The sequence below is a fragment of the Sciurus carolinensis genome, chromosome 11, assembly GCF_902686445.1.
Source record: "Sciurus carolinensis chromosome 11, mSciCar1.2, whole genome shotgun sequence".
NCBI classification, from domain to species: domain Eukaryota; kingdom Metazoa; phylum Chordata; class Mammalia; order Rodentia; family Sciuridae; genus Sciurus; species Sciurus carolinensis.
Genome location: NC_062223.1, coordinates 16,099,142 through 16,117,227, shown reverse-complemented (window position 1 = coordinate 16,117,227; position 18,086 = coordinate 16,099,142). Strand labels below are relative to the sequence as shown.

General features: G+C 38.9%; 2 protein-coding genes across 8 annotated transcripts in view; one reads left to right on the top strand and one right to left on the bottom strand.

The window, feature by feature from the left end:
• The window catches only part of Lpxn (leupaxin), a 49,781-nt gene extending 38,631 nt beyond the window's left edge, over nt 1–11,150 (bottom strand). Inside the window, exons 1-3 of one of the 6 annotated variants that reach the window (XM_047518766.1) lie at nt 10,999–11,150; nt 4,344–4,489; nt 1,013–1,059 (exon numbers count right to left, since the gene is read on the bottom strand). Coding sequence is in view for 5 of the 6 variants with exons in the window: in XM_047518760.1 (XP_047374716.1) it covers nt 1,013–1,059; nt 4,344–4,489; nt 9,086–9,230 (338 nt within the window). In the remaining variant the exon portion in view is untranslated. Of the gene's footprint in view, nt 1–1,012; nt 1,060–4,343; nt 4,490–7,797; nt 7,921–9,085; nt 9,241–9,612; nt 9,633–10,998 lie in introns of those variants that run through there. The other 5 variants (XM_047518760.1, XM_047518762.1, XM_047518764.1 and 2 more) reach the window with 5 other exon arrangements.
• A 941-nt stretch (nt 11,151–12,091) lies between these two features.
• The window catches only part of Zfp91 (ZFP91 zinc finger protein, atypical E3 ubiquitin ligase), a 45,183-nt gene continuing 39,188 nt past the window's right edge, over nt 12,092–18,086 (top strand). The window contains exon 1 of one of the 2 annotated variants that reach the window (XM_047516954.1): nt 12,092–12,552. In XM_047516954.1, the coding sequence (XP_047372910.1) occupies nt 12,206–12,552 (347 nt within the window). In that variant the 5' untranslated portion in view covers nt 12,092–12,205. The remainder of the gene's footprint in view (nt 12,553–18,086) is intronic. The other variant, XM_047516953.1, reaches the window with a different exon arrangement.

The window sequence follows — 18,086 nt, the reverse complement described above, 5'->3', positions numbered from 1 at the left end:
AAGTATTTCACTACGAGTCTTTCGTGTGTCAGGCACTACTTTCTCCCTGTTTTGCTTTGTTTGGGTTTTCTCCTGGGGCAGGGAGGGAGAGGCCAGGGGGGAACAGCTCACCCCACAATTTTCTGGAGCTAGAACTAACTGGCAACATATGTATGAATAATCTGTCCTCACCCTCACCAGCAGAAAACGCCCTCAAGTAAGGAGTTTTATAAAGACTTCTTATAGCCTGAGTCCCTCTGCTCTCTTTGCCTTGTGTGGAAGCCTCGTGATTCTGTGATAGAACATGCAAGTCTTTACTATCTAATATTGTGAGGCCTTTGACGTGCTTCCTAGTGTTAGGTAATCCAGCTTCCCAAATCCACCTGTCAATCTGCCTAGAAAGTTGTCTGATGTTAAAAACTGCAAGCTATGACTGAAGAAGGAACAAAAAAGTGGCCTTTTAAATTTTTCAGACTATCAATTCTGCTTGGGTCAGGAAAAAGGCTTTAGTAAGTGAATCTGTTTCAGTATGTAACTTTTACTAAAGGAAACTCCTTGCCAGCTAAATGAAATTTGAAGAAACATTCAAGGAAGAAGTCTATACTCATAGCGCAGGGGAAGGGGTGTCGATAAGTTAGTATTGGTGTGCTATGTTACTCTGCCGTGGAGCCTCACTGTCTGATGTTGTTGGAATCTTCCTTAAGTTCCTTGGGTGTGTTTTCTCTTATGTGAACTACAGCATGTATCTGAAATAGATGGGCCAAAATATCTGTGGTGCCTCTGGGACTATTTACACTTTTTCAAATGGTAAAGGAAATACCTGAGCCCACCAGCCTGGACAGCCTGTCTGAAAGCCAGGCACCTGAAGAAGCTGCCAAGTCAGATGAGCAGAATTCCACATCTGCTCAAAGACTGTGGAAAGAAGAGGAGGGTAGTGTAGCCACTGACACTCATAAACCAATTGCCCAAAGGCTGACAAATCAAATTTATTATCTATAACTTTAATTTTTAAAATAGTAAAAATAAAACCTACCTGTAGACATTGGGCTCCTGGATACCTGTAGTGTACCCAAGCTGCACCTAAAATATATACATGACAGAGAAGAGCAAAAAATGATTTCTGTTGTTAGAATACTGGTGCTTACCAACAACAGGAGTTAGAGGATGTTTTTTGCTTCTAAAGGAGACTGACATCTCTGAGATATCAGAGTGGATCTCTGAGATCTCCTTTCCTAAAGCAGAGGAATCACCAAAGATCCTGTAGAGAAAGGCTGAATTTTAAAGAGTAGTTGGCATTCGAACAACTACAAGCAGTTCCTCCCTGCCTGAAAAGAGTGAAATAGAGAAGCACACCCTCCTCACGTAGGAACCATAAAACAAACAGAATGACCAGAGTAAAGCCCCTTCCTTTAACCACACACGATAGTGACTAGGGTAAGGTTACCACACAGTCAAACTTGACATTAGGAAAGAAATACGTGCGTATCCATGGTGAGTCATTTATTTTTTGAATAAATAATGACTGAGTGTCTGTCATGTAGCAGGACAGAGGAAATAGAAGGTCAAAAAACAAAACCTAACAATCACATAAGCAATACCCTGCTTCTGGTGATAAGACACTGATAACAAATTAATAAGTAAAGCTAATCAGGGGGTGGAAGAGGCAAAGTAGGGAAGAGATGGCAGTTATCATATTAATCAGGGAATCACTCGTTGAGTAGAAGATGCTTGAGCAAGAACTTAGAGAAAATGAGGAAAATACACATATATCAGGGTAACATCACCCATGTGGAAGAAGAACTGACTAGAAAACACTCTGGAGCATCTTGTGTCCCGAGGAGAGGGCACCAGGGAGAAAGGAGCAAGATCAAGCATACGGAGTGACTATTTAATCTACTGTTCAAACAGGGACACTTTTGAGGGCAAAAGGGAGTTCTAAAAACAATTCACTTGTAATTTTTGAAATACGTATTTTTTATCAAAAATTTGATTTTTATTATATTGGTGGACCTATAAAATAATTCTATTCAATACTCATTTTCTAAATAAAATTTTCTAAGATATTTTAAATGACACATATTTATAAACATTAAGGCAAATTTTAAAAACTCACCTGAACATTTAAATAGCACAATTAATCTTGATATATAGTCACAAACCTTAATTGGTTTCTGAGCATTGTGGTCTGTGACATTGTGATGTGGAAATTTTTCTGGAAAATACATTATTTTCAGTATGGTGCTATCATTTTCACAAAATTGCACTCTCCTTCAAAGGTGAATTTTATGGTTAATATATTTGAATTGTTGATAGTTTTAACCTACATCTGTCTATAGACTATAATGTTTTTAACCAATTTAGAAAAAAACTTTAATATGAATTTATACATCCAGAACAAATTCCACTAAAGTGGAAAATATTCTCAAATCTATTTTTTATACTGAAATACGTAAATATTTTGGGACAATATTTTCACAGGAGCTGCCTTTCTGCTTCTTTTCAGAGCACCTTTCTTCAATAATATTCTTATAAACCAAAACTTTGATATACTTTGACCACTTTATTCCATTCTGGTGGAGAATATAAATTTATTCAATTAAAGTAGAGGTCAAAATCTGTCAGTCAAGAGTTTTCAGAAGCACAATTTTCAAATTAGTAAGTAAACCACTGACCTCTCATCTTTAGATTTGTTCAATTCTCAGCTTTTGTAGAGAGAAATCTGAGCTGCATCTTCTTCAAAATTGTTACTAAAAGCTTCAAAAGCAGAATTTTTATGCTCTATTCATTGAACAGTTTAAGATCTTAAACTTTTTTTTTTTTTTTTGTACCAGGGATTGAGTTCAGAGGTACTTAAATACTAAGTGGCATTTTTTTTTAATCCATTTTGAGATAGGGTCTTGCTAAGTTGCTGAAGCTGGTTTTGAACAATCCTCCTGCCTCAGCCTCCCAAGACACTGGGATTACAGGCAAGCAACGCTGCACCCAGCTTCCAATTTATTCTGCACATAAAGCAGGCTAAATCTGGGATGCTTCATGAAGTGATATTTCAAAGGCTGAGGCATTTCCAAAATCTAAGGATGATAGGTAAGACAGGAAAAATATACAGCCATGCAAAATTATGTCTTGTATTCAATATCAGCTTCTGTCACATATGATTTGTACACTAGTTACTTATGTATATACATACTATGTAATATTTTGTAAATTTGGAATTTGGAAAATTTTGGTTTCTGTATTGATTGGTAGACCACTGAATCTTGTTTGGATGCAGTCATGAATTTTGCACACATCATAAGTAATTCTGAGTACATTTCTGCTCCACAGTTTTTGAGTTGGTAAGAACATGATTTTGACCACAAAGCTGTGCTTCACCAACATTTGTATTTATATTATCATCACAAAAAACAACATTTTATCTTCAATGTTAAATGTTTCAATTTAATTTATGATAACCTTAGCTACATCAGATGTTTCCTTTTTTTTTTTTTTTTTTTTTTTTACTAGAGAATGAACTTCCACACTATCTGAATTAACAAATTTTCTACTGGAGACATCTGATAATACTAATATAAAACTGAGATTATTTGGTAATTTTTAAAGGAAACCAACTCTTAAATCATCACCACTTCACTTATAAGCACAAGAAAACGTGGAATGGAAAGTGGGCAAACCTAATTTGGAGGAGTCATCGGATACAAAGGGAAAGGTGTGCTTCACTGGCATGTAAGCACCTCCTGCAGCTGCACAGGTTTCCTTGTTTAAGGGTCATGCCAATTCTTCTTCATCATACTTGTGCCTTCTAGTCTTCGAAAGGACAAGGATATCTCTACTTGTCCCCATGATGGATTTGGTAATTGTTGGCAATTATTTTGTGTAAGTTACACAGTTGTTATCAGCTTCTTTGAGAAAACAAAATCTTAAGTTTTGGCTTTATATTAAGCTAACTTCTGAAAGAACTTAATTCAAAGTTAAAAGTGGTACCAAATAATAAAGCAAATCCTTAGAGCTTTACAGAGGCAAATAAAAAATCTGCATTAGCAAGGATATTCAGATTATACTATACTCTATGACAAGAATGCTTCACCTCTATTTCCTAAACATCATTTATATGACATTAAGACACAATTCCCCATATTTCTCACTGACCCTGAGGAGGCTCTCTATAGGACACTTATCACCACATGGACCATGGCAGCGTATAAGCGGATACACAAAGTGGCCAGCAGGGAGAAAGGCCTCTCAAATTTTCCTGCTACCACCTAAGCTCAGAGAAGTCAGCTGTCCCTGACTGCTTGCACTTGAGTTCTTAGCTGTAAGAGCCACCATCTTGTATATTTGAGATACTACAAAAAATGAAAAGTTACCGAGGAGGAACTTGTGTTTCCCTGATGGGGCAAGGTCCTTGAAGTTTCCGCAGACTTGGAATGCTGATCCAGGGAAGGAGGAGCTGGGGTAGAATAATCATCACTGTCCTGGAGGGTGGAGCGTTCCAATTCCTCCAATAAGGCATCTACATAAGAAATAAGAAAATCATAATATCGAATAGTCTCCAGAATTAATTTCTCCTTATCTAGTGCCCCCCATTCATCTTCTTCTCCTGGCTTAAGGATATTTTCAAACACCTTCCCTTCCTCCTTATTTCTCTTACAGTGTGACATGTTATACCAGGAGACAGTTAATGCCTCCTTATATTCTGGCTTCTTATTTCCTAATATTGCATTCAATTTCATAGTCTCGCTCTATAATTTGACTACTTAAATTGCAGGTACTCATTTTATTCACTCACATAGGGCAGATCACCCACAAAAATCCTCAATTAGAAAAATAAATAAAATATAAGTATAAAGATAAATCCTAAATATATTTCCTATCAGAAAAATATAAGCAATTATATTACCATTTAAAAGGGAAGTAACTCATTCTTAACCCTGGTTATTTTTTTATTTTTTAATTTCAAGAATGATTCCAAGAACATAAGAAAATTCTCAAAACCAAGTGTAAGCATTTTCTGTCTTTTAGGGTGTGGAGAAAAAAAGAAGTTGGAGAGAAAACAGATATTGCAAAATCAAAATGTTGCAATTCAAATAGTTGGGACTTGTTTCTCTTATATTTTTCTTGGGAAAAGCCAATAGACTATATAATCATCCTAGTACCATTCTGTTGTAATGAAATTAACAATTAATAAAAATTAACACACACTAGCCACAGTGCTCAGAAGTTTACACATTTCATTTAGTTGTCCTAACACTTTGAGGCATATGATAATATTGTCCTTATTTTGAAGACTGAGAATGAGACAAAAATAACCAACATTGGTGCAGAACCAGAACTTGAATCTGGGCTATCTGATCCCCAGCCCCTGAACTAACAGAAAGTTGGAGGTCATAGTCCACCTTCTGATAGGGGTTCTCCAGGCCTTCTGGAGAAAGACATCGTCTCTGAAGCTGTTCCCTCATCTACACAATGAAGCAGTTGGACAGAACAGTATTTTTCAAATTGTGCATCAAGATTCATCAGTGGAATTCTAGTGGATTTTTAAACCACAGGTTATAGTGTTTTTAAAGTTTGTAAAACACAGGATTATATTATTTCTAAGAACCTACCTAGGCTGAAGTTCTCAAATAAGGAAAATGAATTTTACAGTTCATTCAAAAACAATGAACTCTGATTTTCATTTACGTCAGATTTGGGGAGGATAGATATTTCTCAAAGGCGTAAGGAAAGAGCTAATTATATTTTAAAAAATAGTATCTTCTGTAGAACTTTCGCAATCATCTATATCACAAAAATGTGACTTTCATGCACCATTTTATAGATAAGCAAACTGAGATCAACACTTCTTGTCAAATTATCCTTCAATGAATAAATGGTAATGGGAAAAAATAGAGGGGTTACCTAGAGATTAAAAAAGACCTAAAGGACTAAGAGTTAAATAAGTATGATACTTACTCAGATCATTAAATGTATTTTAAAACACTAAACTTTCATACATTATGAACACTGGTCAATAATAAGTACAATTTATTCTAGGTGTGATAGTAGGATTTGAAAATATTAAGTGATTTCTGTTAATTTTAGGTGTGATTATGATATTTCATGATATTAAGAAATTACTATTGTCTGTTGTGGGTGTAATACTGTTATGGTATAAATACATATGTTAGCAATTAATGCGGAAGTATTTACAGATGAAATCTTAAAAGTAGCTTTAAAATGATACAGGGATGGGGGAATAGGTATATGCGTGTGTGTGTGTGTGTGTGTGTGTGTCTAAAATAAGACTGGTGAAGAACTGATGATTATGCATGTTATACTTTTACATATTTAAAAATTTCCTATGATGAAAGGTTTTGTGTGTATGTGTGTCTGGGACCGAGGACTGAACCCAGGGGTACTTCATCATTGAGCTCAACTCCCAGTCCTTTTCGTTTTTTATTTTAAGACAGGATCTTGCTAAGTTGCTTAGGTTGACCTCCAACTTGCCATCTTCCTGCCTCAGTATCCTGAATAGCTGGAATTACAGGCAGGCACCACTGTGCCCAGCCTATACTGGAAGGTTTTAAAGAAAACTAAGAGAAGTAAAACTTTTGTCTCAGAATTTCATTAGCCAGACTCAATTCTAAATTTCAGAATTCCAAATGTCCATTCTATTAAAATAGAGCCTCTTCTTAAATTTTTTCTACTAAGCTTTGCTCCAAACAGAAGTCAAAGTTCTTCCTGGATTACTAACAAGTCATTTACAATAAAAATTACAAGAACAGGGACACCATACTGTAAAGTGCACTGAAGCAACAGCTAACAAAAATCCTAAAAACTCTCTTTTCTGGATCATGAGTTAACAGAGTTTTCTCTTCCTGTTTCCTGTAAGAGCAAGTATCACCAACACTCTGAGGAGGTTCTGCCTTTTGCCAGATTCTGTAATTTGAAGATGACTAATTTCAGTATGACAAAAATGAGATGTGGTGTGGGGAGGTACTAGACTGAAAACCCTTTAGTTCTTCTCCTTAGTCCTTCACCATGGAAATCAATATCTACACTAACACGAAAGGAGAACAGTGAGGGCCCCTGGGGGTCTCCCAATGTTGGAATGATCCATTCTACTCCTGATTCTTTTTATCTACCAGTCTTATGTAATGAGGGTTTAGGTAAAACCTGTGGGGCTACAGCCTCACCTCCAAGGCAGTACTGCAAAGAAAGATTTGCTCACCACCCTGTTCTCAGTGGTATTTCTTTGCTGGAGGGGGACAAAAAAAAAACAGTCTTAGGGGTAACTATGGAGCAGATGACAGTTTGAAGAAACTGATAGGGTACAGCCATCAACAGTCCACTGGATAATCCACATGTTAGCTTCCAGGCTATTTGGTACTTTCTACATTTCGCAAAAAGATTTCTTTAACATCCATCTAGTTCAGTAAACGCAAAACTACACAATTTGTGATGGGGTTATTTCATTGACCAGAATACCTGAACTAACACAATTTTAGTATAGGAGAACACCTTGTAGCTTAATTGGTTTTAGTGCCAGGTGCTCCTAGAAGTAACACTGAAAAAGTTAGTATTTTCACCTAAAAAAAAAATAGATAATATCTATTTTAGAGGATTGTTGCAAACTCCAAGATCATATATATATATATATATATATATATATATATATATGTATCCACATATATGTATATGTATATATGTCTAATTTAAGCCTATGTCACTGAATAAATACTAGTTTCAATTCTTAGTGAAATTTGGTACTGTAAAAAAAAAAAAAAAAAAAAAAGAACTTGATGGGACTCAGGCAGAAATGCAAATTCTCCCAGCACTTACACAGTGTAAAAATTTGGATTCTACCCCAGGTTCAAAATAGCCTCTCTCCTGTCAGGTGTGGTGGTACAGGCCTTAGTCCCAATGGCCTGGGAAGCTGAGGCCAGGAGGATCCTAAGTTTGAGGCCAGCCTTAGCAACTTAGCAAGATCCTGCCTAAAAAAAAAAAAAAAAAAAGAAAAGAAAAGAAAAATTAAAGGCTGAGGATGTAGCTCAAGGGTAGAGAGCTCCAGCTAAAATCCCCAGTACTAGAAAAATTTTTTAAAAAGCCCATCTCCAGTATCAAAATAGACTTTACTTCAAAACAGTTCATTATTTATTAAACATCAGCTTTTCTTTTCATTAACATCTCTCCCCTCCCATTATTTGCCCTTCTTCCTTCCTCTTTCTCCAACTTTGAAATTATACTCCAAACAACTTTTTCTTAAAGACAATGTACAAGATACCTTGTTTATGGTTGTTGTTTGCAGTTCTGATGTATCTGTAACACACAAACCCTGGACACTGTAGAATTAATAGCTCAAAAACCTGGTACAAGTTAGCGGCTCAATATTAGGAGACACCCACACCCCAAAAAAAAAAGTTGGCAAAGCTGACTGAATGAGTCCCAAGAATGACAAACTTTACTCCAAAGTTTGAAATGAGTTCCACTGCCCGTTTTACTTCTCTTGAAGTGGAAGGAGGAGGTGTTACATTTTCAGGCCACAGTAATCTACTACTCCAGGAGTCCTCTGAATAAAAAGCTCACCAACAAAATCACTGTAGTTCCAGTACTATGTCCTCTTGATTTAGTACTACACCATAGAAAACATAAAACCACTCTGGTCTTTCTCCAGCCTCTGCGGATCCTTTATTCTCCTACTTCTACTTCATTTGTCTTCCTCATGACACTCTCTCTGCCCTATTTTCTTTCTTTCATACGTTTTCTACCCCAAATCACACCTCTGCAGCTGTCTAGTTGTGTAGCCATCCTGTGATCCCCAGCAGTCCCCAAAGGCGAAAATGCCCATGATAAAAATGACAATTTCAATCACAAATCAGTCCAGAAGTACTTGTCCCAGAGTTTACACTGTGGTTAGCACCAAACTGCATACTGTGCCAAGGCAAAGAGTGAACCCACGGTTCCCCCGCTCACAGTTCCGCATGCCTCACTCTTGTCTGGGTTGAGGATAGATGTGAAAAGATCTTCCAGCACTATCCCCAGTCTGACTGCTAGTACACCCCACTACACATGGAGATGGGGGCCACGTCCTCATTCCCTCAGTTTCTCCTCCAAGAGACTCCTCACTCACCCAACTCTTCCATTGTTCCACACCCAAGATGTTCTGGTCTCACAGGTCGTGAAAAACGGCTTTGGCACGTGGTGAAGAAGAGGACCACAAAGGAACTGAGTGAGACGCGTAAAGCAGCCTCGAGAACTCTTTTTGGTTCCTGCATTTGCTTAACACTTCCTCTCTTTTGATTTGGTGAATTTCTTCTTTTTTTGTAGGTCACAGTTTTTAAAACGGGACTGACATAGAAAGCAGATTGGAAGATTTGAGTTTTGGTAGTTCATTGGCTAGGGTGATAAAGATTCAAAACTAATTTTGAACACCTACTATGTGCCAAGATTTATCTTGAATTAATGGGAATGGCAGATGTACACTTGTGGTTTTTTTCCAAGAGCAGAAAACTCACGGTGACTGAGTATGTGCATTTTTTTTTCCTCTGTGAAGTTGAGGGACCATGAAAGCAGAGTCTCCTTAAACTTTCCATCACAGTTAATCAACACCAAGTTCATTTTGCTGTCTTTACTAAATTATTCATAAATTAAACTTACTTGCTTTCCTATATATATATATATATATATATATATATGTATTGTAAGTCCTTTAAGAGCAGGGCAGAAGTTGGATTCTCCGCCACTGGCTTATTCAGAGGTCAAAAATGCAAACATCTATGGGGTAACAAAGAATGAAGTTGGAAAGTTTAAGATGCAAGGTACTAAACTGTGGACATTTGAATCAAGCTCAATTTCTGCCTACTGATATTGCCGTGCAGCGTTTTTTTTTTTTTTTTTAAGTGATACTGAGATTAATTTTTTATCAGTTATTTTAGTCATCTTGAGTGAAATAAAACATTTACCAAAGGTCTACCATAAGGCAGTAAGGAACTATAATAATTGCCCCTCACAATACATCTTACCCCACTTTTAGCAGCGGTGAAATAGACTCAAAGAATAGTTATTTGCTAAAATAACAGCCTAGGTAGCTTTTCTACTTATAATAATCTATATTTTATCTCAAAGCCCATGATCTTTCCTCTAGAAAAATGGTCTTCTGCTTGTTTAAGGAATCATTCCACTGTCTTTTCTTTCCGTTTTATTTTATTTATTTCCTTTTTTGAAGAGATTTCTCTGTATTACTTTACACAGCCTTTGGATGTCAGTGCTGTTTTAAAAGTCTGCTCACTGCAAATATTGAAAAATTCCCTATTGACACCATGCCCAACAATTTTTACAACTGGAAATGACATTAGCGTTACCAAAGTGCAAAACACCCAGGAGAGAATATTAAACATTTGCCTAATCTGAAGTGGTAACTAAGTCAGAATACTGCGAAGAAAAAAAAAAAATGTACTTCGGCAGATGTCTACAGTTCAACTTAATGATTAATGGGAAACGAGTTGGAGCCCCAGCTCTTGTTTCTTCTGAGGATTTTAACCCGCGACGCTTTATTTTCCAGGGGTAAATAACTGATCATGCAAACCGTTCCCTGACTATCGGGGAATAAGGGAGGGAATGGGGAGGACCACGGCATCACTGACTACGACTTGAAGATGAGCAATGGAAACTCCCTTTTGACGCATCAGGAAAACAATCTGCTTGCACAGGCGAGCGGGCCGAAAAATAGCTTCTGACGAAGCCGCAGTTCCGACCGTGCTTCCGGCGCAGCAGAGACTTTAAAACCTCAAGCTTCCCGGTGGGGAGCTTGAGGCGGACCCCGCTCCTCCGAGGAGGTCACGAAAGTCACGCTAACGGCCCTTCGCCCCTCCCTGCAGCCCAGGGACCACAGTCAAGCCAGGCCGCGACGCCGGCTCCTGGATGCCGCAACGGCTGGCAGCAGGGTCACTTTACAAAGAATTCCACACGTTTTATTAAAACCGAACTGAGTGGTGGGCATGGCGAGACCCCTGCAGACCCACGGACGCCGATTCGGTCCCTGACCTGCAGGGGCTCGCAGGAGGGCGGGTCGGACACAGGAGGACGCTAGCCGGCCCCAGGGGAAGCGTTGTCTGAACAAACCAAGGCAATCAGGACCATGATGTGGCCACTCCGGAAGAGCTACGCTAACGCCAAGAAGGACCCAGTAGTGGGAGAAGCCTTCCAGGCACGCCTACCCGCAAGTGGCTCAGCAGTTGAGCCCGGATGTAGGCAGGCGTCACGGCCCAACCCGGAAACGCTGCCTCCGGGAAAAGCGAACTACCTTTCCCGTCGTGACTCGGTCAAAAACTCCCAGCATCCTCTCCGCCTCTGGTTTCCTATCATTTTCCACGACTTCATTTCCCAGGATGCCCTCGGCTAAGTTATCCATGCGCAAGAGGCGGGTCCACGTTACCCCACCTCCGAGCTACCGCCGCCATTTTTTTCGGAGACTTTCATCCGGCAGCCGACGGGGCTTTTTTTCTTAAAGGAGAAGCGACAGCTCAAAAAATTCCCCACTTCTCCCCGCAAGACCTGGCGGCGCTGGGGACAGAAAGGACAGAGACAGGGAAGTGGGGTAGGGGTGGAGGCGGAAGAACGCTCAGGCTAATCCTGTGGCTTAAGGAAGCTTAGAAACAGCCCTTGTGGCAATAGCGGCTCCTTAGGGAGGCAGGTGCGCGCGCAGCTAGTCCAGGGAGCGCGCAAAGCGGGGAAAGAGGTACTTTTTCTAACCACCCACCTCCCTCCCTTGACCTGCCCCTCCCACTGTCCCTAGCGCGCGTTGAACTCCGGAGGGGGGAAAAGGTCACTTTGTGATTGTCGCGAGACGCAGCCGTTTAACGGTGAGAACGGGTGCGCGGGGAAGGAAACCTCGCGCGCTCCCTCGGAGCCGTTCCCTGATTGGCTGAGGGACGGGGTGGGGGCGGGAACTTAATACGTCGCTGCGTGTGAGACCGCGGGGGGCTGGGCAAGGAGGCCGATCCTCCGCTCCGATTGGTCCGCTGAGCGTTTGTGGCGGGCGCGCGCGCGCCGTCAGCTGTAGAGGGCCTTGAGTGGCAGGGGGCGGGGGGGGCTCCCTCGGAGCGGGCGGAGGGGAGGGGGGAAGAGGAGCTCAGGGTGAGAGTGAGCCGGACGCTCCGGGAGGCGAGGGGGGCGGGGGGAGCAGCGTCGCGGCCGCCGCCGCCTCCGCCTCCACCGCCTGGAACTAGGGGGTGGGGGACGGACGAGCCCGATGCCGGGGGAGACGGAAGAACCGAGACCCCCGGAGCAGCAGGACCAGGAAGGGGGAGAGGCGGCGGCGGCCAAGGCGGCTCCAGAGGAGCCCCAACAACGGCCCCTTGAGACGGCGGCGGCGGCGCCTGCGGGGACCACGAGCAGCCGGGTGCTGAGGGGAGGTCGGGACCGAGGCCGAGCCGCTGCGGCCGCCGCCGCCGCCGCTGTGTCCCGCCGGAGGAAGGCCGAGTATCCCCGCCGGCGGAGGAGCAGCCCCAGCGCCAGGCCTCCCGACGCCCCCGGGCAGCAGTCCCAGGCCGCGAAAGCCCCGTCTCCAGTTCAGGGCAAGAAGAGTCCGCGACTCCTGTGAGTAACGCAGCGTTTCAGGCGGTGGGAAAGACCCCCCTCTGTTTGCACGCAGCCCTCTCGGCTCCCGTAGCGCCCACTCCACGTGACTCCTGCCTGCTCTGCCCCCTGCCGGCTCCGCACGCCAGATGTCACGCCGTTTCCCGGTTTGCGGTCTGTCGCTCCTCTGCACCCTGGTGTCCTCTGGCCACTTTCCCGTTCCCTGAAATCACCCTTTGTAGGGTGCTCTTCTGCGCCCTGGTGACCCCCCCTCTTCCCTGCCGCCCGCAGGCTTGTCCCTCTCTGGCATCTGCACCCCCTTTTGTCATCCTACCGCTTTCCCTTCGGCGGCTTTCCAGTATTACATCACATCCCCATTAGGAAATCCACAGCAGGTTCCCTGCCTTCAAGTATGCGTCCCCCCATTAATTAGCTCAAGAGCCAATTATAATAGTATGTATGTTTCCGTAGCTTTCTTTTTGCTCTCCTAAATTGCCAAATTCACTTGTCGTTCTTTGTAAAAATGTGATAGGGTAAAAATGTAGTCCTGACAATGATTATTTAGAGTATTTTATATAACTAAACGAGATGAATACTTGATTTTTGTTTTGTTTTTACCAAGCAGCATGTTGTTTTCTTTCCTTTTGTATATATTTTAATAGGAATATAGGCTTCATTCTTAAGAGAGTCTGAAAGAAATAATTAGCTAGAGATAATAGAGGAACTACAGATGGCCAGGAGCATAAATATTTTAAACAGTTAAAATAATACTTACATATTAAGAACACTGGAACACAAATTTATAAATTAATGAAGCTAATCACATTAGCTATTGAATTCACTGCTGAGAATATCATTTTTGTCCTTAGACTTCCAAGTGAAAAAAATTAGTAAAAGCAGGGAAAATTGAAAGGGAGTGTCAGTTTTAAGTTTCCATTCCTCCTGTAGAGAGTGGCACGATTTGGCTTACACTAGACCCAGAACATTTAAAGCTAAAAAAAAAAAAAAAAACTGTGACTTGGCATACTTGTGTTAGAAACTGCTCAGGAAAAGGAATAGAATCCAGAGGTATCCTTGTGGTATAGACATGCTTTCAGAGTTCTCAGTGCCATTTATGTAGAGAATTTAACTTTATAAACTGCAGTTCTGTTGCCATTAAAAATTTGTATCTAGAAATTTTTCAACTGCAGTTGGAGTTCTAATTACTATAAACTATTTAATGATCACAAAAATTTTAAAGTTCTATATTTAATTTCTTGTAAGTTTAAAAAGATGTATATCATTGACCTTATTTTGATGTATATGCCTTGGATAGCTTTCTTTATCTGTTCCTTATTTATGGGGAATCCCATACCATATTTCACTATATAATTGTTGCAGATTTTGTGCCAAATTTTTTTGCAAAAAGGAGGGGTGTGACCATTATGTGACAAAATTTTGTAAGTGCTGTATTACTTAAAAATCATTTATTACCACATTATCTTTGGTGCAAGATTAGGATACACAGAATACCTGTGAACATATGTTAAAATTAAGTAGCCCAAATCCACACATAACATTTGTTTGTGACAGCTTAGAGACCATTTTTCTTATCTAAAAAAAGTTAACACATTAGTTGTTTTTGATTCATGTGTTAGAGTCAAAATGTTATGAAACATTATACTTGAGAAAACTTACTACAGTGTTGCAAAATGTGAACGCAGGAAATTTAATCTTTTGTATTTGAATATCTTGTTCAGTTATCATTGGTTTCCTTACCTGATATGAAGTCCTCAGTGCCACTCATGTAAGATGTGCTTACTGATGGTACTACAGTGTTCTAAACAAACCAGGCCAAGTCCATCCACTTTCAGAAATACCCTGACAGTTCACGTGTGTTGAGAGTTCTAGGCTCACAACTTGCATCAGAAGACAAATCCACATCCATATGCCACTGACTAATGCATTGTTCTGCTTACATTTTAAGCAGCATGAGCAACAGAATTATACCATGTGATGATTACATGTGAAAGCTACAAACCAATTTTGTACAGAAAAATCAGGGCAATGATTATATAGTGAAATATGGTATGGGGGATATTCCTATAATGAGAGGTATGAAAATTAAATATAGCATGTGAAGCACTTCATACGATGCCTAGCATATAGTAAGTACTAAGTAAAACTTGATGTTTTGAGTACTAGTGGCCTGGTATAAGTATGAGTGATTTCATGGTGGTGTTTTTCATGTCAATTCTACAAAATACATTACACATAAAGGAGGTACTTGAAATACTTTTTAAAATTTGCTTTTATTTTCACCTACCACATTGGTGTTAAATAATACTCCTTTATCTTAAAGATAATTTTATCTACATTAGTAGTTATACAGGCTGTTGTGATTTTTATTTTCCCTAACTTGGCGAAAAAGTACTAATTTCCACAGTATAAATGTTAAAGCTATTGAACTTTGTTGAGGAGAATTTAACAAATCCCTTTAGTTTTTCTCCATAGTATTTCCTCGTGGAAAGAAAGGAATAGTATTAATTCTCAGTGTCCCTCCCTCTCTTCCAACATTATAAAAGAAAGTAGAAATGATGGTATTCTTTTCCTTTCAGCATCAGAATTATCTTTTGACACTGTATTTAAAATAATACAATTTTGATTAGATTGTTGAGATAAAAAGTTTTAACCATAGCATTCACACCTTCTGTTTATTCCTTGGTGCCTGGAAATCAAAGGAATGCCAAAGGATTTCAGCTTGTCACTCCTCCTTTGGGCAGTATCTGGCCCTGGTAGTATGCTGAGTTAGGTAGCAAAAAGATAAATTAGACATAATCTTTGTCTTCAAGGAATTTGGAAGGAAAGGGAATGAAGCATTGATTAGTGGAGATTTGTTAAACGTGTGCTTTATAGAATTTCACAAAACACATTTTTAAACTAATTTTTTCTTCTTAGTCCTTTTGAGTATTGAGTATCTGCTTACTAAATTCTAACCTTGTTTCATCTCTGTTTTCCAAATAACATTATGATAGTTTTTAAATGAGAGGTCAAAAATTTAATCTCCAGGCCAAGTGCAGTGGCGCATGCCTGTAATCCCAGCGGCTCAGGAGGCTGAGGCAGGAGGATCACAAGGCGTCAAGCAACTCAGTGAGACCATCTCTAAATAGAATACAAAATAGGACTGGGAATGTGGCTTAGTGGTCCAGTGCCCCTGAGTTCAATCCCCCCCCCACCCCACGATAATAATATCTATTAATTACATATTCCATTCTAGTCCTTTTTTACATATCCCGGCTTTTTAACCTGTAAAATTCTGAGTTAACTGTTTAACCTCCATTTATTTTTCTTGAATAAAGTGATAGCAGAGTGTACCATAGTTTAAAAGCTCAATAAATGTGGATTGACTGAAACTTCTATTCCTATCAGGAGGTAAATTATTTAGTGGTTAAAAAAACAAACTCTACTTAAGTCAGAAAAGTTCAAGTCCCAGCTTTGTACTGCTAAGTATTCATGGGCAAGTCATGATTGCACTTGATCTGCTCCATCTTTAATTGATATTTTATGAACTTAGGAAACATTTTACAGTTGGATAATAATTGTTATAGTTTCATAAACTTGAATTTATACATTTATATATAATATGTTATATTTTGATATTTATGTTTTATATATATAAATATTATATATATATGTTTTTGGTACTGGGGATTGAACCCAAGGGTGCTTAACCACTGAGTCACATCCTCAGCCCTTTTTAATTTTTATTTTGAGATAGGATTTTGCTAAGCAGCTTAGGACCTCGCCAAGTTCCTGAGACTGACCTTGAACTTATGATCCTCCTGCCTCAGCCTCCTGGGCCTCTGGGATTATAGTCATGCATAACTATGCCTGGCTGAATTTATAATTTATTTATTCACATTGAAGTGTTTGGGAGTTAACAGGGAGAGTAGGAAATATTTATAAATGAAGGGGAATAAAAAATTTTTCAGTGAATTTGTTCAAGATAAAGGCATGAAATTTAAATGCTAGTCATTATAAAGTAAAGCCTAAACAGCTAATTGTAAGGAAAGATACACCAAATTTTAGCAAAGTTTATGCCTTCTTATTATTTAATAATTAGGCTTATAATTTGCTGTAGTTTAGCCAGTAAATTATATACTTAAGATTCTCAGTTTATATCGTCTCATTTAAACTTTTAAATGATTATACAAGAAACATGATAGCATCATTATAGTAATTTTTGGATGTGATTTTTTTTTTTTGCTGCTTTAAAGTTAGAAACATCCTTGCTTTCTGCTAATGTGAAAACAACGAGATTATGTTAAAATGTAAAGTGACTTTATTCTGCTGTACATTCAGCATATCCCATGCAATTCAAATTTTAAAACTTTATTAACATTTTAAAACTTAAAATTAAGTTCAACTAAAATGAGTATTTTTAGTGGTCATCTTTCAGGTTCAGATGAATTACAGATGAAAGAACTGCTTTTAATTTCTGGTGTGTAGAGTTCCATTTTGTTTGTTGTTTTTTTAGGGGAGGAGTTGATGAAAGTAAAATGGTAATAAACTTTTAGGTGGCATTTTTTTTCTTATTTTTTCGCTATTTCTCTTTTGAGGGGTACAAATATGAGAAAGAAGAGTCAGTAATATCCTGAATTGAAAAAAACTTATAGCCCACTGTTTCCAGAAGGGTTCAGTGGTACAAGACTGGAATCTTTAGTGATCTGGGATCCTAGGGCAATCAGTATGGTGGTAAAAACATTGAACCATTTCAAAAATTTTTCAGAAAGTTAGCTTTTTGTTGTTATTTTCATTTAAAGTTAGGAAGATTGGCAGTTATCTTGTATTAATTGGACATTTATAATGTAATTTAAAATAAAGTTACACTCCTTCAAAAAAATATATGGAATAAAATATGATAACTATTCTTTCTAAAGAGGACAGTTTTTATATATTATGCTATAGCTTCTATGTTATCTACGTATTCTTTTGTAACATAAAAGGATCTTCAGTTGTGTATTAGGTTTACTTGAGAAAAAAGAAAAATGAAAAACCTTTGTACTGCTGAGAGATACTATGTGGCACCTTTATTGTAAAGATCCAAAGCCTCTTTACTTTTGGATTTGGGTAATGAGTATGGAGGAGTTCACTATACTATATCTACTAGTTATATAAATGACAAATTTTCCCAACTTAAAAACATGGTAGTTTTTTTTTTTTTTTTTTTTTTTTTTTTTATCTGTAGGCTTATAACACTTTAAACTTTATACTACGGCATCTAATTTGTCAACCTAATTTCTAAGGTTCTTTTATTGCCTTTGAAATTAGATTTTGATTTAACAATTTTAGGATCTTGTAAGGTCTGTGACCTTTTATTATAAAAGTTGTCAAATATACACAAAGGAGAGAAAATAGAATGCCAGTATTTAGCACCTAGATCCAGCAGTTATTAAGATTTTTGCCATGCTTGCTATACCTACCCCCACCTTACCTTTTTTGGCAAAAGTATTTTAGAGCCTCTCTCCAAATATTATGTCATTTCATCCCTAGTTACTGCATTTGCATAAAATGAG